Genomic DNA, 12569 nt, shown 5'->3' with positions numbered 1-12569 from the left:
ATGTCTACCCCAATAAAAAATTATGTTGGCATGAATGTGCTTCCATACAGTGTTAGGCACAACAGCTAACAAAATTATGCAGCTGTTAAAGAGTTCAATATCAGACTTGTTAGTTTCTAGAAGACTGTGACCAAGGCTAGTTGCTACTGAACCTGAAACTGACTGAGGAACATCTTGAGTCAGTTCTGCGGTGACCCTCCTGAGGATTTAGATGGCGAGACTCACATTCAGTACATACACACACACACACACACACACACACACACACACACACACACACACACACACACACACACACACACACACACACACACACACACACACACACACACACACACACACACACACACACACACACACACAGTAACAGTACACACTCGCTTTCAGTACACATATACAGTTCATACACAAGCATCTTATAGGGGTTTAAAGAGAGGGTGGGGGTTGAGGGGCAACACATACATACTGAACTTATAAGTACACATGTAGCCACTCACACACACCCAGACTAAACTGATATTTTACCTGACTGGCAGATAGTTGCCACATGGCTGACAGCAGAAGTAAAATGACAAAATGTCTTAGAATTCTCAGAACCACTCATAATAAAAATAAACACAATATAAATCGCCATTCATTCTTTAAAACACCTTGACGTCTTTTGAGATCTACTCAATCAAATGGGACGTCGGAGGAGACACTTAAACAATGACGATTTCAGCTTATACTAAAACAAACCTCAGATCTCATGCATATCTGGAGAACACCACAACCTCCCCAACCTCAGGAAAGGTGAAAGGAAGTAGGCACGTGTAGCATGTGTTTTACACTGATATTCTTTCAAATGTAGAAATGAAGAAACACATGTACTACATTATTATAAGGAGACAGACAAATAACCACTAGTGGGCTGTATTTCCATGTCTAACTTAATAGCACCAAGTTTAAAATATATATATATATGTTTTACAGACACAAAAAATGGCAACCATGCTAGGTGTGGGAAGGCAAGTGATTTCAGAAACAGATCAGAAACGATTTGGTAGAAACGAAAAGTACGAGTACTTCTAATAGCGTTCTGCCTGTTTTTAAAATCCTGTCTTCCCCTGAGATGTGTCTTGATGTTGCTTTGTGCCATGACCCCTCTCCCAATAGCGTAACAAGTCTGTAAGCATGCTCACCGCTAAATTTCCCCTACAGAAGTGAAGAAAAAAGGCTTTAATGTCTGCAAGTATTAACACAACTAGGCCCTATAAAAAAGCCCTGGACACACAGTATTAGAACCCAGAATCAACTCTAGGACAAAGAGCAGTTATGGTTAGTTTGCATGTTTCCCCCACAAATATATAATATATATTTATATGTATATAAATAAAAATTCAGTGCTGTAAAAACTTCTCCAACTCCATAGGATCTGATCCATTGTAGAAGGCCTATGGCATTTGACTCTTTCTCATGACTAAAAGCTACTGCTGGGAGTATGAAAACTATACTGGATCTCCTGTGTGCTTCATTGAGAATACAGCACTAAGCAAGTGAAGACTTGTTAGTATTTGTTCACTTTTTTTTTGGTTCAATGCACAAAGAGCAAAATATAATTTTGTTGTGTATCTTTGTTTTTGGTAGCAGCAAAGCACCATGTTTTTTTTTCAAACTGACTGTATGTATGTATATGGGCAAGTCTCTCTGAGTCTGATTGAATCTTGTCTCCATAGTCTCTGTGTGTGTGTGTGGGCTGCTATAGGTCTATGAGGAGCAGCGCCCAACGTTGATGCCATTCTCTGCGGCGGCCTGCAGCTCGATGGGTCTGGCTGGCTGATCTCCCGGCCGGGCGTTCATCAGAGACAGGTTCCTCACACAGCCTGTGAGCCCAGAGGAGAACTTCCCTCCCGTCATCGCAGATATATCTGGGGCTCCCCCTGTAACAAACAGACACATACACACAGTGCATGTCCTTAGAGAAGACATAATATCACCTCTTTTAGTCAGTCATTTCCCTATAGAATTTGGACGCTGTACTTTTGTACTATTTAGACACTTTGGGAAAGGGTAAAGTTCACATTTCCAACAGGATATTTAAGGTACTGTATTTCTCTACTCTTTGGAGACTGAAATATAATACTTGAGATTTTCCCAACAGGAAGGAGACGTACCCAGGTATACGTTGCCTTTGGTGTTCACCATGATGCTTTTGCCTTGTGATTGTCCTCGTTGAATGGCTGCTCCGTCTATCTGAATATATCCCTGTTTACCAGTTCTGATCACACAGAAGAAAACTTCCCTTACTCGTATGATCAAGACACTTTGTCACAAAGCAGAGTCCATTCATTGAGAAAATACACCCCTACCAAAAATCGATTCAAAATAGATCCATCAGTGACATTAGAAATACATTTTTAAAGACACTGTGGAACAAGAGGTGAAAAATAAAAGGTAAAAAAAAGACAGTCCTTCCAGGATTTTTGGTGATATTTGCAGGCAAAAAATGCTTGATTTTGCTGAAGCAATTCAGATTTAGCATGGCAACATTTGTCATGAAAATGTGCTGACGAGGGAAAACGTTTGTTGACGTCTGGCTTGATTGAACCATTTCTGTGGTAAATGTGGGGTGATTGGTTGAAATTGTGAGCCCTCTTTTTGTACTGCGGGAATGGCTCAGTTTAATTCGATAATATTGCGATGATTTCACTGTTTTAAGTGGAAATAGTGCGGTGATTGGTCAAATATGCAAGCCCTCGTATAATATGCAGGGAATTGTTGATTTATCAACAACAACAAAATTGAGATCGCAGAATGGCCGAATCCCGGAGGTACTGATAATAGGTGTAACAGAACATGAGTGGAAGGTCACGTATGGTACATTACCTCACGGCAGTGACCTTGTGCCATCTGCCATCATTGATGGGCTCCCTGGACTGTATCTGAGACTCTCCACTGCCCAGCTGGTAGCTGTGGACAGACAGGGAACATGCAACAGTAGCATTACTACTGCAGTAGGACGACATACAGGAGAATGAGCAGCTATGTGCTTACTTAGGACTGGTGTAAACACTTTACCAAATCAGTTATATACGAACCGTAAGCATGGCATGTTCCTTAGGCAACCACAATTATCAAAAAGAAAAACAGTCATGACAGTGATGCTTTCTTACCTGAAGACTAAGTGTCCGTTTTGCAGACCAAGACTTATAAAGTCCTTGCCCTTTCCTTGATCGCCAAGCTCCTGGAAATAAAGTTGTTTAGGTGACACATCGGAAAGTTATGACAGTATATTGATATATTAAAACCATAATGGATTTTTATTTATTTACTGAGTGCACGGATTCTCTGTTATTAAGACTTGTGGAGTTGCCTGTATTGTAGAAGATACATACATATATATATATATTTTGTATACCTATTCAAGCTTTGATCACAAACCTGAATCAAGCTCCTTTTGGTAGTACAGTACAAGCTAAGTTACATGCAACATAACAATTTGCATTGAAGCTGCCACAGCGATGGTGCATATCATAGTACATTGTTAAAGATTGATTGAATTGATAGCTAAAAGTGGTAGGCTGCTCCAGCCAAAGAAAGCCAAGTAGCCTTATCCAGATTGTTGTACATTTCAAAACATGTCGTCCATAGTAGTGTAAGACTGTCAAATTCTCTCACAATACATCTATACATGAAGTACATCCCAGGAGGCTGCGGAGTGGGAGGACGGCTCATAATAATGGCTGGAATTAAGTGAATGATCTCAAAACACACGGAAACCTTGCGTTTGATTATCAAGCCATTTATTCCATTCCAGCCATTACTGTGAGCCCGTCCTCCCCAATTAAGGTGCCACCAACCTCCTGTGAAGTACATATCCTGAACTATACCATATTAACCAGGTGTTTTGGTGAGGTGGATACCTTTTTACTAGCATGCATCCTGCGGAAATGGCTAGCGCCATTAAAGGGCTCCTGGGGAAGATGGGAGTGGGGTCGGGTGAGAGAGGCAAAGCGTCAACCAGGCGACATGCAGTGCAGGCAAACAAAACAGTGCTCTCAAACCATGCCTGGACCTGGGACTGTCACATGGCTCGCTCAGAGCCAATCATGCCAAACCGACAGCCATTCTGTAAGTTGCATCAATCTCAAAGAAACAAGTAAGGAGTGAGCAGTGAGAGCCAAACATTATTAACCAAACAGAAAAGAGCAGTTGAATGTCAAGCGAACCTATTTGAGTCTTAGAAAAGCTATTCATACACATCAAATGTATTAGTATTAATGTGAGTGTAAAAAAGGTAGGTCATTTTGTGAAGGTGGGTTATTGGTAAATGTGTGATTAGATGGTAAGGAGTGCTGCGTGGTACGGTGGCAAGGTTAGGACATACTACTCCCTGCCACAGGATCAGGCCCTCTTTGGAGGAGGTGTTGACCTTGAGCTCCATCTCGATGGTCTCTGGAGCGTCAGGGCCGCTGCAACACACACACACACACACACACACACACACACACACACACACACACACACACACACACACACACACACACACACACACACACACACACACACACACACACACACACACACACACACACACACACACACACACAGCCGAGATTTTAAACTACAAAGACCACGTCGATGCCTCACTACAATAGTGACAATTTTAGAGAAGGAAACTGATACAGCTTAAAGAAAGTTGCTTCCTTCCCCACTTGGGAAACTCTGTCTCACCTTCTGGGGAAGATAGTCTTGGGAAGAGCAAGGTAACCGTTGTCATAGAATTGAGCTGCATACTCAATGGGGGCATCTATAAAAACATTGTAGAAAACACTTTAGTTTCCTGTATGTTGCCATAGGTGGCAGCAGGCTGAATAGAACCATCCAACTGGCTCAGTTAGAAACTACAGTAGTTACACAAGAGTGAAGACAGACATGGAAAGAGGGGAAAAGACAGAGCATCTTCTTATTGTTTGACTTTAGGAACAATATTTGAATTAACATTTCAAATAACTCTATTTTTGACATGTATTCCTTACAGTACAGTATTTTAGACCAATGTTGCAGATTGAAGATTCTGTATTGACAGACAAACTGTACAAAACTCCAGTCAGATGACATTCTCCATAGTACATGTCATTCCTTACACACACACACAAACTAGTCAAAAGATACAGGCATATCAGTGCAGTGGGGACCCAAATGATGTAATACTCCATGTTATCATCTTCAGGAGTTTCAACACACCCCTCATAATACTTTCATCCAAATACTTTTAGTGGTTAGTAACTGACAACGAACATCCTTGTTCCAATATGTAGAAAATGCATTTCACAGTCAGTTTCCACCGACAGCAGTAGGGGAGTTGTTTCTGTTGTGTTTTTGGACAGGCAGTTCAGAGGACGGAACAGAGGTTCGTGTTGCAGTGAGAGGTTGGTTATTATGTCATAGACTCGACAGGACGCTTGTTTAGGAGAGGGAAAAAAACGGGAATTCTACATTTAAAACCTATAAGGTATCTCAAACAAGACAAAGAGAAAGTGTCACTGGGCCAAAAGCTGCTGAGACGCAACTGCAAGACTATGTAATATCCATCTGCATGCTACAGTACACTTAGCCTTTAACATAGAATTCCCCTCTCCCAACATGTCACAGATAGGACCACAAGCCACCAGTTGAGTACAGAACAGACATGTGTAGTGTTGGTTTGGTAGTACAGTACACGTGTTGTGTAATTGACTTGTTTCTCTGATTTGCTGAGTGTGTTAGGCTGGCGGCGGGGGCCCACTGGGGCTCTTGAGGGCCCTCAGGTCGGTCGGTGGGGCCCCTGACGGTTAGTCACGGTTATGTTAGGCAGAACTGAAGGGAGGGATACTGTACCATTCCCCCCGCTACCCTCCAAATTCCACAGGGACTCGGCGAAGCTGGAGACCTGGCCTGTGTGTGTGGGATATAACCATGAGAGGCCAGGGGTAAGACATGTGGCTCAGACACCCAACACTTCAGAGCACGGCTGGATCCTATAGACTAACTGTCTAATGTTATGGTATGGAGGTTCGAGTGTGGAGAATCATCTTCATATGGGACCATTCCTTAGACGAGGGGTCTGGTTGAGGTCTAGCTAACGCAACGTCCTATGGGATAGAGATAGTTACCAGTAGACATACAGTGCCTTGCAAAAGTATTCATCCCCCTTGGCGTTTTTCCCATTCTGTTGCATTACAACCTGTAATTTAAATGGATTTTTATTTGGATTTCATGTAATGGACATACACAAAATAATCCAAATTGGTGAAGTGAAAAACAATAACTTGTTTCAAAAAATTCTAAAGAATAAAAAACAGAAAAGTGGTGCGTGTCTTCACCCCTTTTGCTATGAAGCCCTTAAATAAGATCTGGTGCAACCAATTACCTTCAGAAGTCACAATTAGTTAAATAAAGTCCACTTGTGTAGTCTAAGTGTCACATGATCTCAGTATACACACACACACATACACACACACGTTCTGAAAGGCCCCAGAGCCTGCAACACGACTAAGCAAGGGGCACCATGAAGACCAAGGAGCTGCCCAAACAGGTCAGGGACACAGTTGGAGTACAGATCAGGGTTAGGTTATAAAAATAAAAAAAACATTAACTTCGAACATCCCACGGAGCACCATTAAATCAATTATTAAAAAATGTAAAGAATATGGCACCACAACAAACCTGCCAAGAGAGGGCCGCCCACCAAAACTCAGACCAGGCAAGGAGGGCATGAATCAGAGAGGCAACAAATGAACCAAAGATAACCCTGAAGGAGCTGCAAAGCTCCCCAGTGGAGATTGGAGTATCTGTCCACTTTAAGCCGTACACTCCAGAGCTGGGCGTTACGGAAGAGTGGCCAGAAAAAAGCCATTGCTTAAAGAAAAAAATAAGCAGACACATTTAGTGTTCGCCAAAAGGCATGTGGGAGTCTCCCCAAACATATGGAAGAAGGTACTCTGGTCAGATGAGCCAAAAATGTAGCTTTTTGGCCATCAAAGAAAACACCATGTCTGGGGAAAACCCAACACCTCAAGAACACCATCCCCACAGTAAAGCATGGTGGTGGCAGCATCATGCTGTGGGATGTTTTTCCATTGGCAGGGACTGGGAAACTAGTCAGAATTGAAGGAATGATGGATGGAGCTAAATACAGGGAAATTCTTGAGGGAAACCTGTTTCAGTCTTCTAGAGATTTGAGACTGGGACAGAGGCTCACCTTCCAGTAGGACAATGAGCCCAAGTGTAATGCTAAAGCAACACTCGAGTGGTTTAAGGGGAAACATTTAAATGCCTTGGAATGGCCTAGTCAAAGCCCAGACCTCAATCTAATTGAGAATCTGTACACCAGCGGAACCCATCCAACTTGATGGAACTGGAGCAGTTTTGCCTTGAAGAATGGGAAAACAAATCCCAGTGGCTAGATGTGCCAAGCTTATAGAGACATACCCCAAGAGACTTGCATCTGTAATTGCTGCAAAAGATGGCTCTACAAAGTATTGACTTTGGGGGGGAGGTGGAGGGGGGTGAAAAGTTATGCATGTTCAAATTCAGTTTTTTTGTTTCACAAGACAAAATATTTTGCATCTTCAAAGTGGTAGGCATGTTGTGTAAATCAAATAATACAAACCTCACCCCCAAAAAATCTATTTTAATTCCAGGTTGTAAGGCAACAAATAAGAAATTGCCGAGAGGGGTGAATACTTTCGCAAGCCACTGTAACAATCTCGCTCAATATGATAAGGGTGTATTCTAAAACTAATGTGGTGTTGTGAAGAGATTTCATGGCATCTCCAGAGATTTCTTTATCTCCTAGCTAATGAAGACACAGCACTGCAAACAAAACCATCATTCACAATTATACCATACATCAGCTTTTATGGTAACAGGGCAGTTCTTGGAGTAATTGGTAGAAAACTAAAATGCAATATATTAAAGTGTTTTAATAAGGTTTATAATATTTCCTTATCCAGATACTTTATCCAGAATTGTTCCATTCGTTCTGCTGGTCTCCCTCATTCTCTTTGATAACAAAGTTACATCTCAAAGGACTAAAAGATAATATAATAGATGTCATATAGCAGACGCTATTATCCAAAGCGACTTACAGTCACGCGTACATGTTTAAGTATGGGTAGTCCTGGGAATTGAACCCACTATGCTGATGTTGCCACTGCCAGCGCCATACTCTACCAACTGAGCTTCAAAGGACCACCAAGACCCCTACAGAGGACCAAGATATAGTGGAATGGTTGTGTTGTGTCCAGTGTATAGGAAAATAAGAGCAGTACTTACTCTGTCCACAGATGGGGCCATTGAAGCCTACGGGACACACACACTGGCCATTCACACAGCTGCCTCCATTCTGGCACTGGTCACTGCTCTGGCAGGTGTCCCTCACCACCTCACAGCGCTCACCTGCAGAGGGCACAGGGTCAGAAGGGTCAAAGTGGCATTAGGAGGACAGATAAACACGGCAGTGACCCTATTTGCTAAATAGTTAACCAATAGCTACTTGGACTATCTGCACTGACCCATCTTTGCACTAACTCTTGACTCTCATCACATACGCTGCTACTCTTTATTATCTATCCTGTTGCCTAGTCACTTTATCCCTACCTATATGTACAGTACCAGTCAAAAGTTTGGACACCTACTCATTACAGGGTTTCTTTATTTTTTACTATTTTCTACATTGTAGAATAATAGTGAAGATATCAAAACTAAACTCAGCAAAAAAAGAAACGTCCCTTTTTCAGGACCCTGTCTTTCAAAGATAATTAGTAAAAATCCAAATAACTTAACATATCTTCATTGTAAAGGGTTTAAACACAGTTTCCCATGCTTGTTCAATGAACTTAAACAATTAATGAACATGCACCTGTGGAACGGATGTTAAGACACTAACATCTTACAGATGGTAGGCAATTAAGGTCTCAGCTATGAAAAGTTAGGACACTAAAGAGGCCTTTCTACTACCTCTGAAAAACACCAAAATAAAGATGCCCAGGGTCCCTGCTCATCTGTGTGAAAGTGCCTTAGGTATGCTGCAAGGAGGAATGAGGACTGCAGATGTGGCCAGGGAAATAAATTGCAATGTCCGTACTGTGAGACGCCTAAGACAGCACTACATTGAGACAGGACGGACAGCTGATCATCCTCGCAGTGGCAGACCACGTGTAACAACACCTGCACAGGATCGGTACATCCAAACATCACACATGTGGGACAGGTACAGGATGGCAACAACTGCCCGAGTTACACCAGGAACGCACAATCCCTCCATCAGTGCTCAGACTGTCCGCAATAAGCTGAGAGAGGCTGGACTGAGGGCATGTCAGCCTGTTGTAAGGCAGGTCCTCACCAGACATCACCAGCAACAATGTCGCCCATGGGCACAAACCCACCGTCGCTGGACCAGACAGGAGTGGCAAAAAGCGCTCTTCAATGACAAGTCGCGGTTTTGTCTCACCAGGGGTGATGGTTGAATTCACGTTTATCATAGAAGGAATGAGCGTTACACCGAGGCCTGTACTCTGGAGCGGGATTGATTTGGAGGTGGAGGGTCCGTCATGGTCTGGGGCGGTGTGTCACAGTATCATCGGACTGAGCTTGTTGTCATTGCAGGCAATCTCAACGCTGTGCGTTACAGGGAAGACATCCTCCTCCGTCATTTGGTACCCTTCCTGCAGGCTCATCCTGACATGACCCTCCAGCATGACAAGCCACCAGCCATATTGCTCGTTCTGTGCATGATTTCCTGCAAGACAGGAAATGTCTGTGTTCTGCCATGGCCAGCGAAGAGCCCGGATCTCAATCCCATTAAGCACTTCTGGGACCTGTTGGACCGGAGGGCTAGTGCCATTCCCCCCAGAAATGTCCGGGAACATGCAGGTGCCTAACATCTCACAGCAAAAACTGGCAAATCTGGTGCAGTCAATGAGGAGGAGATGCACTGCAGTACTTAATGCAGCTGGTGGCCACATCAGATACTGACTGTTACTTTTGATTTTGACCCCCCCTTTGTTCAGGGACACATTATTCCATTTATGTTAGTCACATGTCTGTGGAACTTGTTCAGTTTATGTCGGTTGTTATGTTCATACAAATATTTACACAAATATGTTAAGTTTGCTTAATGGAATCATGTAGTAACCACAAAAGTGTTAAACAAATCAAATTGCATTTTATATTTGAGATTCTTCATAGTAGCCACCTTTTGCCTTGATTTGACTGGAACTGTATATACAAAAGTATGTGGACACCACTTGAAATTAGTGGATTTCTTTTGCTGACAGGTGTATCAAATAGAACACAGCCATGCAATCTCCATAGACAAACATTGGCAGTAAAATGGCCCGTACTGAAGAGCTCAGTGACTTTCAACGTTGCACCGTCATAGGATGCCACCTTTCCAAGTTAATTTGTCAAATTTCTGCCCTGCTAGAGCTGCCCCAGTCAACTGTAAGTGCTGTTATTGTGAAGCGGAAACATCTAGGAGCAACATCGGCTCAGCCGCGAAGTGGTAGGACACACAAGCTCACAGAAGGGGAATGCTGAGTGCTGAAGAGCGTAAAAATCACCTGTCCTCGTGGTAACATTCACTGCCGAGTTCCAAACTGCCTCTGGAAGCAACGTCAGAACTGTTAGCAGGGAGCTTTTTGAAATGGGTTTCCATGGCCGGGCAGCCACACACAAGCCTAAGATCACCTTGCACAATGCCAAGCTTTGGCTGTAGTGGTATAGAGCTCACTAACATTGGACTCTGGAGCAGTGGAAACGCATTTCCTGGAGTGGTGAGTCACGTTTCACCATCTGGGTTTGGCGGATGCCAGGAGAATGCTCCCACCCCCAATGCATAATTCCAACTGTAAAGTTTGGTGGAGGAGGAATAATGGCCTTGGGTTGTTTTTCAAGTTAGGCCCCTTAGTTACAATGAACTTTCTGGCAACAGTTTGGGGAATGCCCTTTCCCGTTTCAGCATGACAATGCCCCTGCACACAAAGCGAGGTCCAAACAGAAATGGTTTGTCGCGATTGCCGTGGAAGAACTTGACTGGCCTGCACAGAGCCCTGACCTCAACTCCATCGAACACCCTTGGGATGAATTGGAATGCCGACTGTGAGCCAGGCCTAATCGCCCAACATCAGTGTCCGACCTCACTACTGCTCTTGTGGCTGAAGGAAAGGAAGTCCCTGCAGCAATGTTTCAACTAGAGGTCGACCGATTATGATTTTTCAACACCGATACCGATTATTGGAGGACCCCAAAAAAATATTTGTAATAATGACAATTACAACAATACTGAATTAACACTTATTTTAACTTAATACATCAATAAAATCAATGTAGCCTCAAATAAATAATGAAACATGTTCAATTTGGTTTAAATAATGCAAAAACAAAGTGTTGGAAAAGAAAGTGCAATATGTGCCATGTAAAAAAGCTAACGTTTAAGTTCCTTGATCAGAACATATGAAAGCTGGTGGTTCCATTTAATATGAGTCTTCAATATTCCCAGGTAAGAAGTTTTAGGTTGTAGTTATTATAGGACTATTTCTATATACCATTTGTATTTCATATACCTTTGACTATTGAATGTTCTTATAGGCACTTTAGTATTGCCAGTGTAACAGTATAGCTTCCGTCCCTCTCCTCGCCCCTACCTGGGCTCGAACCAGGAACACATCGATAACAGCCACCCTCGAAGCATCGTTACCCATCGCTCCTCAAAAGCCGCGGAGCAAGGGGAACAACTACTTCAAAGTCTCAGAGCGAGTGACGTCACCGATTGAAACGCTATTAGCGCACACCCCGCTAACTAGCTAGCCATTTCACATCGGTTACACCAGCCTAATCTTGGGAGTTGATAGGCTTGACATCATAAACAGCTCAATGCTTGAAGCACAGCGAAGAGCTGCTGGCAAATGCATTCACGAGCCTGCTGCTGCCTACCACCGCTCAGTCAGACTGCTCTATCAAATCATAGACTTAATTATAACATAATAACACACAGAAATACGAGCCTTGGGTCATTAATATGGTCGAATCCGGAAATGATCATTTCGAAAACAAAACGTTTATTCTTTCAGTGAAATACGGAACCGTTCCATATTTTATCTAACGGGTGGCATCCATAAGTCTAAATGTTCCTGCTACATTGCACAACCTTCAATGTAATGTCATAATTGCGTAAAATTCTGGCAAATTAGTTCTCAACAAGCCAGGCGGACCAAACTTTTGCATATACCCTGACTCTGCGTGCAATGAACACAAGAGAAGTGACAATGTCCCAAGTGTAATATTGCCTGCTAACCTGGATTTATTTTAACTAAATATGCAGGTTTAAGAAAAATATACCTCTGTGTATTGATTTTAAGAAAGGCATTGATGTTTATGGTTAGGCACATTCGTGCAACGATTGTGCTTTTTTCGCATAGCGCTTTTGTTAAATCATCCCCCGTTTGGCGAAGTTGGCTGTCTTTGTTAGGGAGAAATAGTCTTCACAGTTCGCAACGAACCAGGCGGCCCAAACTGCTGCATATACCCTGACTCTGTTGCACAGA

At 42.9% G+C, this 12569-nt stretch overlaps 1 protein-coding gene across 17 annotated transcripts in view; it reads right to left on the bottom strand.

Moving 5' to 3' along the window:
• Window positions 1-896: 896 nt before the first annotated feature.
• The window catches only part of LOC110491067 (basement membrane-specific heparan sulfate proteoglycan core protein), a 155391-nt gene continuing 143718 nt past the window's right edge, over window positions 897-12569 (bottom strand). For 12 of the 17 annotated variants that reach the window (XM_036946987.1, XM_036946990.1, XM_036946996.1 and 9 more), the window contains 9 exons: window positions 8299-8421; window positions 5860-5916; window positions 4714-4789; window positions 4367-4451; window positions 3879-3953; window positions 3153-3223; window positions 2866-2949; window positions 2154-2257; window positions 897-1919 (listed from right to left, as the gene is read on the bottom strand). In XM_036946987.1, coding sequence (XP_036802882.1) covers window positions 1747-1919; window positions 2154-2257; window positions 2866-2949; window positions 3153-3223; window positions 3879-3953; window positions 4367-4451; window positions 4714-4789; window positions 5860-5916; window positions 8299-8421 — 848 coding nt within the window. In that variant the 3' untranslated portion in view covers window positions 897-1746. The remainder of the gene's footprint in view (window positions 1920-2153; window positions 2258-2865; window positions 2950-3152; window positions 3224-3878; window positions 3954-4366; window positions 4452-4713; window positions 4790-5859; window positions 5917-8298; window positions 8422-12569) is intronic. The other 5 variants (XM_036946995.1, XM_036946998.1, XM_036947002.1 and 2 more) reach the window with 3 other exon arrangements.

The sequence above is a fragment of the Oncorhynchus mykiss genome, chromosome 16 (assembly GCF_013265735.2).
Source record: "Oncorhynchus mykiss isolate Arlee chromosome 16, USDA_OmykA_1.1, whole genome shotgun sequence".
NCBI classification, from domain to species: domain Eukaryota; kingdom Metazoa; phylum Chordata; class Actinopteri; order Salmoniformes; family Salmonidae; genus Oncorhynchus; species Oncorhynchus mykiss.
Note: the sequence above shows the minus strand (reverse complement) of the source record. Positions and strands in the feature narration are given on the sequence as shown.